Source organism: Myotis lucifugus, unplaced genomic scaffold, assembly GCF_000147115.1.
Source record: "Myotis lucifugus unplaced genomic scaffold, Myoluc2.0 scaffold_247, whole genome shotgun sequence".
Taxonomy (NCBI): domain Eukaryota; kingdom Metazoa; phylum Chordata; class Mammalia; order Chiroptera; family Vespertilionidae; genus Myotis; species Myotis lucifugus.
Window position 1 is genome coordinate 1,239,843 of NW_005871295.1, and position 15,336 is coordinate 1,255,178.

The 15,336-nt window shown below is 40.2% G+C and overlaps 1 protein-coding gene across 11 annotated transcripts in view; it reads right to left on the reverse strand.

Moving 5' to 3' along the window:
• The window catches only part of PTPN4 (protein tyrosine phosphatase, non-receptor type 4), a 206,652-nt gene that overhangs the window by 133,827 nt on the left and 57,489 nt on the right, over positions 1-15,336 (reverse strand). For 10 of the 11 annotated variants that reach the window (XM_023762515.1, XM_014464397.2, XM_014464400.2 and 7 more), the window contains 4 exons: positions 9,585-9,627; positions 9,408-9,507; positions 3,183-3,227; positions 2,870-2,922 (listed from right to left, as the gene is read on the reverse strand). In XM_023762515.1, the coding sequence (XP_023618283.1) occupies positions 2,870-2,922; positions 3,183-3,227; positions 9,408-9,507; positions 9,585-9,627 (241 nt within the window). The remainder of the gene's footprint in view (positions 1-2,869; positions 2,923-3,182; positions 3,228-9,407; positions 9,508-9,584; positions 9,628-15,336) is intronic. The other variant, XM_023762508.1, reaches the window with a different exon arrangement.

The window sequence follows — 15,336 nt, forward strand, 5'->3', positions numbered from 1 at the left end:
TGGCAGGGTAGGACAGTTGGGGGCAAGATCAGGCCGGTAGGGGAGGGCCATTGCGGATGATCAGGCAGGCAGAGGCAGTTAGGGGCGAGATCAGGCCAGTAGTGGAGGGCAGTTGGGGCGAGATCAGGTTGGCAGGGGAGGGCAGTTAGAGGATATCAGGCAAGCAGGCAGAGGCAGTTAGGGGCGATCAGGCAGGCAGGCAGGCAGAGGGGTTAGGGGCAATCAGGAAGGCAGGCAGAGGCAGTTAGGGGTGGTCAGGCAAGTGAGCGGTTAGGATCCAGCAGTCCCAGATTGCGAGAGGGATGTCCGACCGCCGGTTTAGGCCCCACAGGGATCAGGCCTAAATTGGGGGTCGGACATCCCCAAGGGGTCCCCGATAGAAGAGGATGCAGGCTGGGCTGAGGGAACCCCCCTCCCGTGCATGAATTTCGTGCATTGGGCCACTAGTCTATATATATAAAAACCCAGCGACCATTACAGCGGCATGACCAGGACAACCAGAACATCCGGTGGCTATGATACACACTGTGGCAGCCAACCAGCCTGATCTGGGCCAGATCGCCCCCAATACCCTGATCAGGGCAGGGCCAGCCGGCCAACTGCCTTGGCTGGCAGAAATATGGAGTCCAGGGACCTTGGAGGTGCTCAGTCTCAGACAGCCACGCGGGCAAAGTTCTCCTTTGGTGGAAGTGGACCTGGGATTAGGGTGCCGGAATCAGGGATGGGGTGGGGAGGCTTTCCTGGTGACCACAGAAGTCCCCGCAGGACGAGCACAGCACCCAGGCGCTGGCCCCGGTCTGAGCAGCGGCAGGAATAGGGGCCACGGGGCGACAGCACATAGGAACCAGGAGGCGCAAGGCCCAACGTGGGCTCTTACCCCGCCTGCTGGGCCGAGCAGCACCAGCAGGTGGGCCATGGTGTGCAGTGAGGCGCTTGGCTGCCAACCGGAGGGGAAGAGAGCCAGGAGGGCAATGCTCAGTGCCAGCCAGAGCCCCGAGTGGTGTGGGCAGGGCCCGAGCTGGAAACTCTGGCAGAGTGGGCGGGGCTGCAGCCCCAATGCCTTTTCAGCCTTGGCCTTGGAATTCTGTGGGGAATCACTGTACTGGCTACCAGCGCGTCAGATGTCAACCCTGCTTCAAGAGAGAGGACATAGCAGAAAGTGGCAAGGCCACAGGAGAAATGGGAAATGTTGTTGCCATTTTCGGGAAACACAGCTGCCACAGTCTTCAGTAAATATGAACAGATAATCTTTGGTCTCCGTTCTACAGAAGAAGCTGAGTCTCAAAGAAGGGAGCCTTCTGCAACACCTCACCCACTTCTCATACCTGACCCTGTGCAGCATTGTTTTCATTGGAAGTAGAGGATCCAAAATGTTTTTAGATCTTTGCTATTTTAGGCAGGAAAGAATTTAGCACAGTGAATTGGTGCTTGGGAAATCATCAGAAAACTGGAGGAGTGGGTATTAGGCTGGGCCCCCAGGAAAGATTCCCTGCTCAGAGGGAGGAGCTGCCCCCTCAGACACAACTGAATACGAGGACACTCTGGAGCAGCTGTGACCCGAGTATCAGGAAACTGCTGCCCCCGCAAGTCCCCCCCAGCCCCACAAGTGCCCCCCAGCTCCCACAAAACAGGTCAATGGACACTGCCTCTGTCACAACTGCCTGTGCACAGCCTGGATTCTGCTGCAGAAAACCTCCACATCTCTGCAAACATGATCACCAGCAGCAAACAGCCCAAACTGCAGGAAGATGCCTCTGCCCTACTTCTGCCTTCAAAATATTGTGCAAGTGCATCCAATCGGTAGAAACGAATTCATATCCAGAAACCTAGTTGCAAAGGAGTTTGGGCAATTTCAGACTTTCGTCTAGGAGTGAGATCTTGCCAATGTACCTCATGTGCCTGGTATTGATAAAAATGGGACCCGGCTGGTGGGGCTCAGTGGTTGAGCATCAACCCATGAATCAGGAGGTCACGATCTGATTCCTAGTCAGGTTTCGGGCTAGATCCTCAGTAGGGGGCGTACAGGAGGCAGGTGATCAATGATTCTCATCACTGATGTTTCTATCTCTCTCTCCCTCTCCCTTCCTCTGAAATCAATAAATATTTTTTTGAAAAATGGGGTCATGCTGTATATATGTGTTATAACGAATTTTTCACTTCATAGCTCACTAATGTCCTTCCTGTTAAAACCATACTTACAGAACATTTTTTATCATTCATTTTAATAGATCTCAGAGAGAAGAAGGGAGAGAGAGAAAGAAACATTATTCCGTTGTTTCCTGCACTCACTGGACTGGGTATTGAATCTGCAACCTGGGCATGTGCCCTGACTGGCAATCAATCCACCGCTTTCTGGTGTATGGGACGATGCTATGCTAGTACCCTGACCCCAAATTCTAGCTTCCAGAACTGTGAGAGAAATACATTTCTGTTGTTTAAGCCACACAAATTTGTGATATTTTGTTATGGCTAAGCTAATCCTATAAAATAAAAGTCCAGCGACCAAATAGCAGATGACCGGAATGACTGGAACAATTGAGGCCCCTTGCCCTGGCTGGCCCCACCCCTGATCGGCCCCCATTGGGGTGGGCCGATTGGACCCCACCAGTGCACGAATTCATGCACCAGGCCTCTAGTGTAATTATATGTTATTTGCCGGCCCTGGCCAGTGTGGCTAAGTTGGTCGGAGCTTTGTACAGAGCACCTGAAGGTCATGAGTTTGATTCCCAGTATGGGCACATGCCTGGGTTATGAGTTCCACCCCCGATTGGGGTGAGTATGGGAGGCAACTGATCAATGTATCTCTCTCTCTCCCCCTTCCTCCATCTCGAAAAATCAATAAAAAATAAAATCCTGGGCTGATACTTACACTGAACAGCAAATGAAGCCAAAAGGGCAGCAGTATTATAAGGACAGGGCAATCTAATAAAACAAAAGAGAAAATACATAGCCCAAAGTTACACACAATGATTTCAAAAGCACGATAATTTATAATATACTAGTTACACTTGAAATTTCCATTATGTTGACTTATATTTTAACTATTAAGTAATGAACTTATTTGATGAAAGGAATTAATGTTATATGTAATCTTTTTTCAATAGTTTGCAAAGGTTTTGAATTTCTTAATATAGAACTAAGAGTATTCTTAAACTTATTACTAAAAATGTATAATAGCCCACCTTCCAGTAAGAATGTCTTGTTTAATTTGCAAAAAATACTGGTACCTTAAAAAAAAAAAGATAGTTAGCATTTATTGGAATTATAGCATTTAGATATTAAAAACTATATACTTATATTAACAAATAAAAATTTAAATATTTATGTATTTACTTCAATAATGTACATAACACAAGATATTTTAAAAATAAGCTTTCAGAAATTCATGAATCCAAGTTTTAAAATTGTTTGATAAATGAAATTTTGTACTGCAACTGTATTGTTTCCACTAGATCCATTATAAAACTCCTAACGCTTGTTAAGAGTTACATGACCTAGGGAGAAGATTAGAGAGAAATACTCTAAGGATTGGTGTATGCAGAAAGTATGCTGGGAAGCACAGCAGACATAGGAGAGCTGACAGTAACAATGCACTAGAGACCAGTAGAAGAAAATCATTCTTTCTGCTGAGATGGGAAGCCAACTTCAAGAACAGGCCTGTGTGCTGATTATCTTATGGCAGCAAGAAGCTACTGACTGCAGAAAAGCACCTTTCCCTCTTCATATGAGTTAAGAAACCTCTCTTTGGTTAAATAAAAACAAAAACCCCACATAAGTTCCTTTACCTACAACTGATCTAATATTAGAATTGCCAAGTACCCAATTTCCTTAAAAAAATAATAATAATAAGTATCCTATAACAAGAATACTAGGGTTGCTTACAAGATGGCACTGCTAGTGGGTGAAGTCATTCCTGCACAGATGTATCAATGCTTGGGCAAAACCACCTGTGCTGTATAATATTGGTAGAAGACCAAAATTTGTGGCTTTAAATGTTTAAATAAGGAATTTACAGACTTTTACTTCACCCCACTAAAAAGAGGATACATACTCCAAGAGTTAAAAATCATTAAAAATTTTGTTTGATTAAAGTCATTAAAGAGTTCCACGACCATTCAAATTACCAAAGAATGTAATTAAGGTTTCAGAAAATTAGGTATTGATTGTAATTTTTTTTTAAAAGAGCTGATACAAATATCTTGGCTTCATCCTATATAATAAAAGCCTACGTAGCGTCACGTGCAATGTCATCACAAGATGGCCGGCAGGCGAGGGCAGTTGGGGATGATCGGGCTGGCAGGGGAGGGCAGTTGGGGGCGATCGGGCAGAGAGGGGAGGGAAGTTGGGGGTGATCAGGCTTGCAGGGGAGCAGTTAGGCGTCAATCAGGCCAACAGGGGAGCAGTTAGTGGGCAATCAGGCAGGCGAGTGGTTAGGAGCCAGCAGTCCCAGATTGTGAGAGGAATGTCCACTGTTGGTTTAGGCCCACAGGGATCGGGCTTAAACCAACAGGTGGACATCCCCCAAAGGGTCCCAGATTGGAGAGGGTGAAGGCCAGGCTGAGGGACCACCCTCCACGCACAAATTTCATGCACCGGGCCTCTAGAATATTAATAAATTCTCTGAGGCTTAATACATAATATTATAAATATTATTGCTTACTCAATCTAAGACAACATATTTCTATCCAGCCATCTTAGTTTCATAATTAAAAGTTAAAGGTCCCTGGTCTGGCCGGTTGCTCAGTGCTTAGAATGTCAACCCTTGGTTTAATTCTTGGTCAAGGGCAATACCTCAGTTGCAGGTTTGATCACCTAATTGGGGCAAGAGCGGGAGGTAACCAATCGATGCTTTCCTCCCTCTCCTTTTTTTCCCCTCCCTCTCATCACCCCCTTCCACATTTTCTAAAAATTCAATGGGAAACATCCTTAGATGAGGATAAAAAAAAAAAAAGTTAAAGGTTTCTGGTGGAAACAATCTTATAGTTAGGATTGAAAGATCATGTATATCCTTGACATAATATTCTGAATACTACACAAATAATACCTATGTGCTTGCTGAATTTTATTTACGTACTAATCATTAAAGACTGACAGAATAGAAACCAGAATAAGCTAAATCAAAACTGTAAGTCCTAAAGTAAGCCAGCCTATAATCTTTGGCAAGTTACTTAAAATTTGGCTGGGTCTTGTTTCTCTATTTGTAAAAAGAAAGTAGAATCACAGCCTAGTATATGTACCTCAGGGGCCCTAAACAGAAAATACAAGCCTAATTTTTTTTTTTAATATATTTTATTGATTTTTTACAGAGAGAAAGGGAGAGGGATAGAGAGTTAGAAACATCGATGAGAGAGAAACATCGACCAGCTGCCTCCTGCACATCTCCTACTGGGGATGTGCCCGCAACCAACGTACATGCCCTTGACCGGAATCGAACCCGGGACCTTTCAGTCCGCAGGCCGACGCTCTATCCACTGAGCCAAACCGGTTTCGGCTACAAGCCTAATTTTGAAAGACAATCAAGACCTTTAAAACAGATTAATAATGACTGAGGTAAGTACAGATAATCACCTTTACAAGCTGTAAAAATAACGAAACTTTTCTAATGCAGACAATAATGAATACCATGAATTAAACACTTATCATGCTCTAAAAAGGTATGAAAAGTGATGTCATTTGTATTCTCTCAACTCCTGGGAAAACTCCAATTCCAATGATGCCAGCAAAAGTAAATTATGTTTCATTTGGAAGCTCTGTAAGTCCATTCTTTTTTTTTTAACCACTAACCTAAAATGGAATCCCAAGGTAAGGAGGTATAGCTGATTTCCTGTTTTGTGGGGCTTATACTAGTCCAGTGATGGCAAACCTATGACACGCGTGTCAGAGGTGACACGCAAACTCATTTTTTGGTTGATTTTTTTTTTGTTAAATGGCATTTAAATATATAAAATAAATATCAAAAATATAAGTCTTTGTTTTACTATGGTTGCAAATATCAACAAATTTCTATATGTGACATGGCACCAGAATTAAGTTAGGGTTTTTCAAAATGCTGACACACCGAGCTCAAAAGGTTCGCCATCACTGTAGTAGTCCTTACAATTAGCAACTGTGGCCCCCAGGGTGTCTTATTACTAATCCAGACCATCACATTAAAGCTACCTAAGCACTAAAGTTTTAAAGGAGTATTTCTTAAACCTAGTGGAATATTTGAGTCACCTGGGAAGCTTGTAATGCTTATGCACAGGTCCCATCTGAGACCTATTAAATCAGAGTACCCAGGGGGTGTGGCCAAAGCAAGAGCTACCCTAAGTGATTCTAATTTGTAATCAGTGTAGAGATTCACTGATGCACAATGTACACTACGGTAATAAAGTAAAAACTAGCCACATACCCCAATTACCAAATAGTGCCAGTTATAACATTACAAATCCATTATAAAGGATTTTTGAAATAATGTATTATTTCTAGTGAAAACAAAGAATTTTCTGGAATGATGGACTGAGTAAATACTTCGATTACTATAAAATTTGATTTTACTTTCTTCTACTTCAGGAATATGTTTTGATTTAATTATCAGTGAGACACATTTATTCCTTGATTATATCTTCAAAAAAGCTATACAAAAATCAACACATTCAAGTTTTGTTAAGAAAGTCAAAGACAGTTTTTTGAGTAAATTATGAATATAGCTATAATTGACAATATTTTAATTGCTTATGCTAACAAACTCAATAAACATTAAATATATTAGAAATCCAATTTAAATTTATTGATCTTTTAATTACAAATATTTATTACACATTTAAAAATCTGATTACTAAAACATACAGGATGTTCTGAAAAATTGCATACATATTTTGAATAATTATTAATTTCAATGGGTTAAATCTGAAGAGAAAGTGTGGGAACTCTAACCAGAGTACACCAGATGTTCAAGGCCAATTTGCCATACACTTGTGCAAAGGCAATGACACAGCAGTTTTACTGTACACACTGCGTAGGCATACTTTTCTATAACCCAAATATTGATGTCACTATTTGGCAAGAAGCCTCTTTTGTCTGAGTTCGCATAAAGATGTGTTACTGACCAGCTGGTGCATGGCTGCTTTGGCCACTTTGAAGAACTGTTTTGTCTGATGGCTCCTTGTTAGCAATGGCTACTTGGGTCTACAATAAAGTCTCTCCTATATGCCTACCATGTGTCTTGTCTTCTCCGTTTAATACCTTGTGTACAAGGAACTGTGCTCCTCAAGAAGGATCAAGGAGGAACTTGCTTCCACAGAAAGAAACATCAACTGAGCTACCAGCTGTTAAAGTGTATATACATTATTTGGGCACACCTTGTATTATAGAATACTTTGTTACTTGATTTCAAGTTATATGTACCAGGGAACAATAAAATGCATTTAAAAATACTTTACAAATCACAATTTTCATTAACTCAGTGTAGCTTCCTTGAAGTTCATCCAAGAATAGGTTTTACTATACTAAAAATCTTGTTATTTTAATTAACAACAACAAAATCTAAGAGCAACAGTATTAAACTAAAGGGTATTCATATAACACAATTTTGCTTTTCAAGATAAATTAACTTGGATACTATTAGTTTGAACTACCTAATCCAGAGCCTATATTCTTGAATTCTCCTGTTATAAAAAAGGTAACCTACTGTCCCCACTCCCCCAACAACAAACACATAGAAAAGGACTCTAAAGGATGTGAATCTAATTTTTCTTACTTTATCTACTGAAAACTCTACTTCAGAAACACCTGAGGATTGGCAGGGAAATTTCTTTAATATATTCTTTTGTTGTTCTACTTCACCTTAGTATTCTAAAGGATAACCAATACATTAATATCTACAGGTAACTTTAGGTACAGATTTTAAATTTGGCACCTAACTTTTAGAATAATTGTGAATATAGTCCTGACCTATATTCTTATATCTTTTATGGAAGGTATAATATGTTAATATTTATTCTGTCTTATTTTGCTAACCCTATCTAATAAAGGGCAATATGGAAATTAACCGTCACTCCATCACAAAGATGGCGGCACCCATAGCCACAAGATGGCAGTGCACAGTCCTCAGCCCGCTGGAGTCCCCCAGTCCTGGGGGGGCGGCCGCTGAGAGTGGGCAGCATGAGCGGCCTGGTGGAATGCTTTTTTGCCGGGGGCGATGATGCTTGCATCATCGCCCCGGCGACAAGGCAAGCATTCTGCGCCCAGCTGCAGATGGGCCTCTGGGCAGCAGGCACGGAGCGGCCAGGCCCCGCAGAGAGCTACTGGCACACAAATTCATGCGCAGGGCTACTAGTGAGTTACTAATTATCTTTCAAGCAACACACATGGTTATCCTTCAGGTTACTTAAAGATTTTTTAAATTGATTTTTTAGAGAGAGAGGAAGGGAAAGAAAGGGAGAAACATCAATGTGAGAGTGGAACATTGATTGGCTGCCTCCTTTACACCCTCTTACCAAGGATCGAGTCTGCAACCCAACCATGTGGGCTGACCGGAAATGGAACTGGCAACCTTTCAATGCACAGGACCATACCCAACCAACCGAGCCACACTGGCCAGGGTTCTTAAGGTTATTTTAATAATGACAGTTACCACACTGTGATTATTCCTCACTATTTATACCTTAAACAGTTATCTAACATTAATATACTATCAAAATACTCATCTGGGCCATTCTTGTATTTTCAATCTGCAGTTGGGAATCAGCTAATATGGAGGACAACTTAAGTTATTCACAGATTTTGACTGCAAAGGTGGTCGATGTGCCTAACCTCCATGTTTTTCAAGGGTCAAAATATTTTTATAGGGGGAAAAGCAGGCACAATTCTCACTATATAGCACCGCTTTAAAATGAAGCAGTATCTGATTACTTCAATTAGTTACAGCAAAGCAGCTTAACCAGTTTTCACTGGAAAATCTTAACATTTATGTAGCTCAGGAGGCTTCTTGTGGCTGGATGGGGTGGCCCTGGGGTTCCAATCTCCTAAAGAAGTGGTCCGCAAACTGAGGCTCGCGAGCCACATGCGGCTCTTTAGCCCCTTGAGTGTGGCTCTTTCACAAAATACCACGTGCGGGCACGCATGTACAGTGCGATTGAAACTTCGTGGCCCATGCGCAGAAGTCGGTATTTTGTGGAAGAGCCACACTCAAGGGGCCAAAGAGCCGCATGTGGCTTGCGAACCACAGTTTGCCGACCACTGTCCTAAAGCATTACCTGTCATACAGGAGGGAAGTAAACTGTTTTCTTGAAACATCTATGACCTATTCTGTGTGCTGCTAGTAAACTCAGAATTATGGCATGGCAATCTATTTTTGCCTAATTAATTTCATAATTTTATAATAGTTTTGAAAATATTTTTAAGAAAAATATGCTCCATAAACTCACCTTGTATATTCTTCTTGTAACTTGTTGGGGTCACTTACAAAAAATTTGACTCTGAAGTTCAAACTGTAAGGAGATCCTCCTAGAATTAATAAAAGCAGTTCTAATTAATCAGATTATATTAATCCTGCATCTTTATAAAGTACACTTACAAAACATGAAGTAAATATATATGCTCACTCTTTAACTGCTTCCTTATTGGTTTGTTTGGATCCAGCCACCTCTGAAAAATAAATAAGATTGATTTCATTTTTCCTTGAGGAACTAATACACTGATTCATGGAAATCTGTTCTATTTAAAGATTAATACTAAAAACTGAATTTTTGAAAACGCCTGGTAGGGAAAAAGTCATTAATTTGCAGATTTTCATATCATATATAACAAAATTACACTAGAAAGTACTGAATATATATATGTGGTAGCTTTAAGATTTTTATTTTAATTTTACATCAAATTATACAGTGTGCAATAACCTCTATTCCAAAAGTAAAAATGTTTAATAATCACTGCAATCTAATGTGAATTCTGTTAATTTAACTGTATTATGTAACAGTCTGGAACATTTAAAAAATTAAGAAAAATTTTGTAACTTCTACTCCATTCCTTAAAAAATAAATTACACCTCCTCCCTCCACCCCCACCCCCCCAAAAAAAAACCCACACTAATTTTGAAAAGGATGATGTTTAGTTTTGGGAAGGATTGCCTTTTGTGTATGAGAATTTTAAGTAGTCTCAATACTTCTGAATGCCAGTTAAGATCTATTTTAGAAAAATGAACTGAACTCAGAAAATACAGTGGGGCCTTGACTTACGAGTATCCCAACTAATGAGTTTTTTGAGATACCAGCTGTCTCTCGGCCGATTTTTTGCATTGAGTTGATAGAGTAATTTGAGTTAACGAGCTCCTTAACGAGCTCGGTCTCGGAACGAATTAAACTTGTAAGTCAAGGCCCCACTGTATCTGAACTGCCAACAAGTTTCAATTAAAAAAAATTAAAGAACCCAAAATGAGGTTATAGATGTGGCAGTATTTTCAAAGCACTACACAAATATAAGCTTATGTATAATTATTTATAATCCTTACATCCCATACTTGATTCCATGAAGAGTACTTAAATAGATTTTAGTAACATTTGCCTGGGATAATCTGTATCTTTTCTTTTCACTATCCCTAACACCCAACAAATAAAATCCAGCTGATTCTACCTTTTTTTTTAAAAATATTTTTTATTGATTTCAGAGAGGAAGGGAGAGGGAGAGAGGGATAAAAACATCAATAATGAGAGAGAATCATTGATCAGCTGCCCGAAACCCAGGCAGGTAACTCTAACAGGAAATCGAACCCTGACCTCCTGGTTCATAGGTCAATGCTCAACCACTGAGCCATGCTGGGCTGACTCTATCTTTAAACCATACCTAGAATTTAAGAATTCTTCTCCATCTAGTCTGCCACCATCCTTATTTCTGGTATGGCTCTGGCCACAGCCTCTTAATTACTGTCCCTGTTTCTTTTCTTACCATCTTCTTCATCCTCCATCTAGAAGCCAAAGTAGTCTTCTCAAGCATAATGTTACCCCTTTGCTTAATATTCTTGATAATTTCTCAATGCAAGGTCCAAAGCCCTTAGCATTGTCTCTTTACCTCTTCTACCCCAATTTACTAAGCTCCAGCCATAATGCCTCCTTTCTGCTACTCAAAGATGCCATCTTACAGCTTCCAATTCCATGTTTCCTTAATGCACAGAATGTCCTTCTCCAGATTCCCCATGGCTGACTCCTTTCAACTGTGTCTGTGCCTAAATGCTACCTCCTCAGAAAGGTCTTCACTGACCATCCTATCAAAAGTATGTCACAAAGCTCCTATTTACTTATTTTCCAAAAACAGGCAAGGAACATTAAATTCTCTCATAATGCTTTTTTAAAAAATCCTCACAGAGAATACATTTTTAATAATTTTTAGAGAGAAGGGAGGGAGAGAGAGAGAAACATCAATGTGAGAGAGAAACATTGATCATTTGTCTCCCCCATGAGCCATGATCAGAGATTGCACACGCAACCTGGGTATATGCCTGCTACCTTTTGGTGTACGGGACAATGCTCCAACCAACCAAGCCACACTGGCCAGGACACACATCTATGTGTTAATCTACTGATTTTGTTTTTCACATGTTAGAGAAAAAAGTAATAAATTACTTTCATTTTAATACTTGTCTAAAATCAAAATTTGGGATCAATGATTGTATTCAAACCCTCCTTCCTCATTTCATTCCCCTCAAAAATATTCTAATATCAGATATACAAACACATTTACAAATAGATGTTTTAAGCTGACACAGCTTAGAAGGAGTACAATGATAAGCACCAGAAAACTGAAGAGACCTCATCAATGATGTCATTGAGATAGGACTTAGGATTTTGGCTTGAAAGAAGATGGAGCAATGCTATAATGGGCACTATTACACAGTGAAGATAGTGCTCATAATAAAAACACACCATTATGTCGAAAGAAAAACAACGTAGGGAAAAAAGATAACATATAAAACTGTTCTACAAATCAATAAGAAAAAAAACCAACACTAATAAAAAAACAGACAATAGGTAAGAATGGAAAGATTATGGGAAAGGAAATATAAACGACTTTTCAGTACATGAAAACATACTCAATCTTGATTATAATTAGAGAAATATAATAGTCTACATTAGGTTATCATTTTTCAATAGTAATACTGGCAAAGATTAAAACTTTTAATGACAAACCACAATGGCAAGAATGTGAGGAAAACAGCACTCATACATAGCTTCTGAGAATATAAATTATACCACCTCAATGTAGGACAACTTGGCAATATTTATCAAACTATAAAATGCATATCACTATAGACCAAGTATTGTTTTATACAGCATCTTGATATATTTCACACAATATAAAATTCACTATTTTAAAGTGTACACTTCAGTGCATTTTATTACGTTGTACAACCATCAACACTAAATGTCAGAATATGTGCATCATCCCCAAAATAAATCCCATTTCTATTAGCAGTCAGTCCCAATACTGCACTACCAACAGGCTCTAGCAAGTACTAATCTACTTACTGTCTCTATAAATTTGCCTGCTTGGGACATTCATATGAATACAAACATACCATAGGTGATCTTTTTTTTTCACTTTTACAGTAGGCAACCCCCTTAATCCATGGGGGATAAGTTCCAAGATCACACTGGATGCCTGAATCTATAGATAATACTGAGCCTCCTACATGTACTATGTTCTTTCCTATATATATATCCTATATAATAAAACCCAAATATGCAAATTGACCAAACAGCAACCAGTCGCTATGACTTGCACTGACCACCAGGGGGCAGACTCTCAACACAGAAGCTGCCCCCTGGTGGTCAGTGCGCTCCCAAAGAGGGAGCGCTGTGCAGCCAGAATCCGGGCTCACGGCTGGCAAGAGCAGCGGTGATGGTGGGAGCCTCTTCCGCCTCCGCAGCAGGTGGACATCCCCAGAGGGGTCCCAAACTGCGAGAGGGCGCAGGCCAGGCTTAGGGATCTACCAACCCCATGTGCACGAATTTCATGCACCAGGCCTCTAGTCTATAATAAAGTCTATTTATTTTTTTGTTAATCCTCACCCAAGGATTTTTTCCCATTGATTTTAGAGAGAGTGAAAGGGAGGGATGGAGATAGAGGGAGAGAGACATTAATGTGGCAGACACACATCAATCGGTTGCCTCCCACATGCAACCCGATCAGGGCCAGGGATTGAACCTGCAACCCAGGTACATGCCCTTGACCAGGAATATAACACGAGAGCCTTTGGTGCACGGCTGACACTATCCACTGAGACATGCCGGCCAGGGCAATGATAAAGTTTAATTGGTAAATTATGCACAGTAAGAAAGTACTAATAATAATAAAATAAAACAATTAAAACAATATTCTGTAATGAAAGTTATGTGAATGTAATCTCTCAAAAAATCTTATTGTATAGTACTCACCCTTTTTCTGGTGATCATGTGAGATAATTCAATGCCTACATGTTGAGATAAAGTGAGGTGAATGATATAGGCATTGTGATGTAAAATTAGGCTACTTCTGACCTTCTGATGATGTATGAGGAGGATTCCCCAACTTCAGGTGATCCTGAATAATCAAGCCATGAGGAACTACTAAGGACTAACAAGTGGGTAATGTATACAGCATGGATATGCTGTACAAAAGCATGACTCATGTTCTGGGTGAGATGGTATGAGATTTCATCATGCAACTGAGAATGGTGAGCAACTTAAAACTTATGAATTGTTTATTTCTACAATTTTCCATTTAGTATTTTAAAACCGCAGGGAACTGAAATCATTAAAAGCAAAACCACGAATAAGGAGGCACTACTGTATAGTTTTTAAAGTTCATCCATGTTGTAGCATGTTACAGTACTTTTATAGCGGCATTGGGTTGTTTCTATCTTTTGGCTATCATAATAATACTGCTATGGCCCTAACCAGTTTGGCTCAGTGGATAGAGCGTCAGCCTGCGGACCGAAGGGTCCCAGGTTCGATTCCAGTCAAGGGCATGTACCTTGGTTATGGGCACATCCCCAGTAGGGGGTGTGCAGGAGGCAGCTGATCGATGTTTCTCTCTCATTGATGTTTCTAACTCTCTATCCCTCTCCCTTCCTCTCTGTAAAAATAAATAAATAAATAAATAAATAAATAAATAAATAAATTAAAAATAACAATATACTGCTACGAACATTTGTATACAAGTTTTTCTATAAATACATGTTTCAATTCTCTCAGGAATATGCCTAGGAATAGTATTGTTTGGTAAATGGTAACACTACATTTAAATTTTGAATTAAGTTTATTTCCAGAATGGCTACAGCTTTTAAAATTCCCACCATCTATGTATGAGGATTTCAATTTCTTTGCATCCTCATCAATACTTGTTCTTGTCTTTTTAATTACAGCCCTCCTACTAGGTGTAAAGTAATACAGAATTCCTTTTTATTGCTGAATAATATTCCACTGTATAAATATACACTTTTGGTTCATCCATTCATTATTTAATGAATATTTGCACTGACCCCACATTTTAGCTACTATGAATAATGCAATGAACATCTCAGTACTAATTTTTGTGTGTGGACATGTTCTCAATTCTCTTGGAAACATCTAGGAGTGAAATTGCTTATAGTAACTCTGTTGCATCTTGAAAACAAATACTATAAGCTCTCTAATTTTTATGCATACAAATGGCATTGAGATTATACCACTACCTGTATTTAGTCATATACCATAGTTTGCCATGCCAAAATTTCCTATACCAACCAAGTTACTGTGATATATCTGAGATAAAATTCTTATTTTCAATAAAATATAAGTTTAAAATGAAATTTTATTAGAAATGATTAATATCAGGCATGTTATCTTTTTTATAATTTTTAATTTTGCAATTACAGCTGACATACCATAATATATTTGTTTCAGTTGCACAACATAATGATTAGATATTTCTTTAACTTATGAAACGATCACCAGAAAACTAGTGCCCATCTTACACCATATATAATTAAAATATTACTGACTACACTAGAGGCCTGGTGCACGAAATTCGAGCACTCGAGGAAGGGGGGGGGCAGTCCTTCAGCCTGGCCTGCGCCCTCCTGCAGTCTGGGAGCCATCAGTTGAACATCCTTAGTGCTACTGCAGAGCGGGGAGAGGCTCCTGCCACCGCTGCTGCACTCACCAGCCGTGGGCCCAGGTTTGGGGTGAGCGGCACTCCCCTTGTGGGAGTGCATTGACCACCAGGGGGTAGCTCCTGCATTGAGCATCTGCCGCCTAGTGGACAGTGCACGTCATAGTGACCGGTTGTTCCGCCGTCAGGCTAAAACCGGCTCTCTGACATTCCCCAAGGGGTCCCAGATTG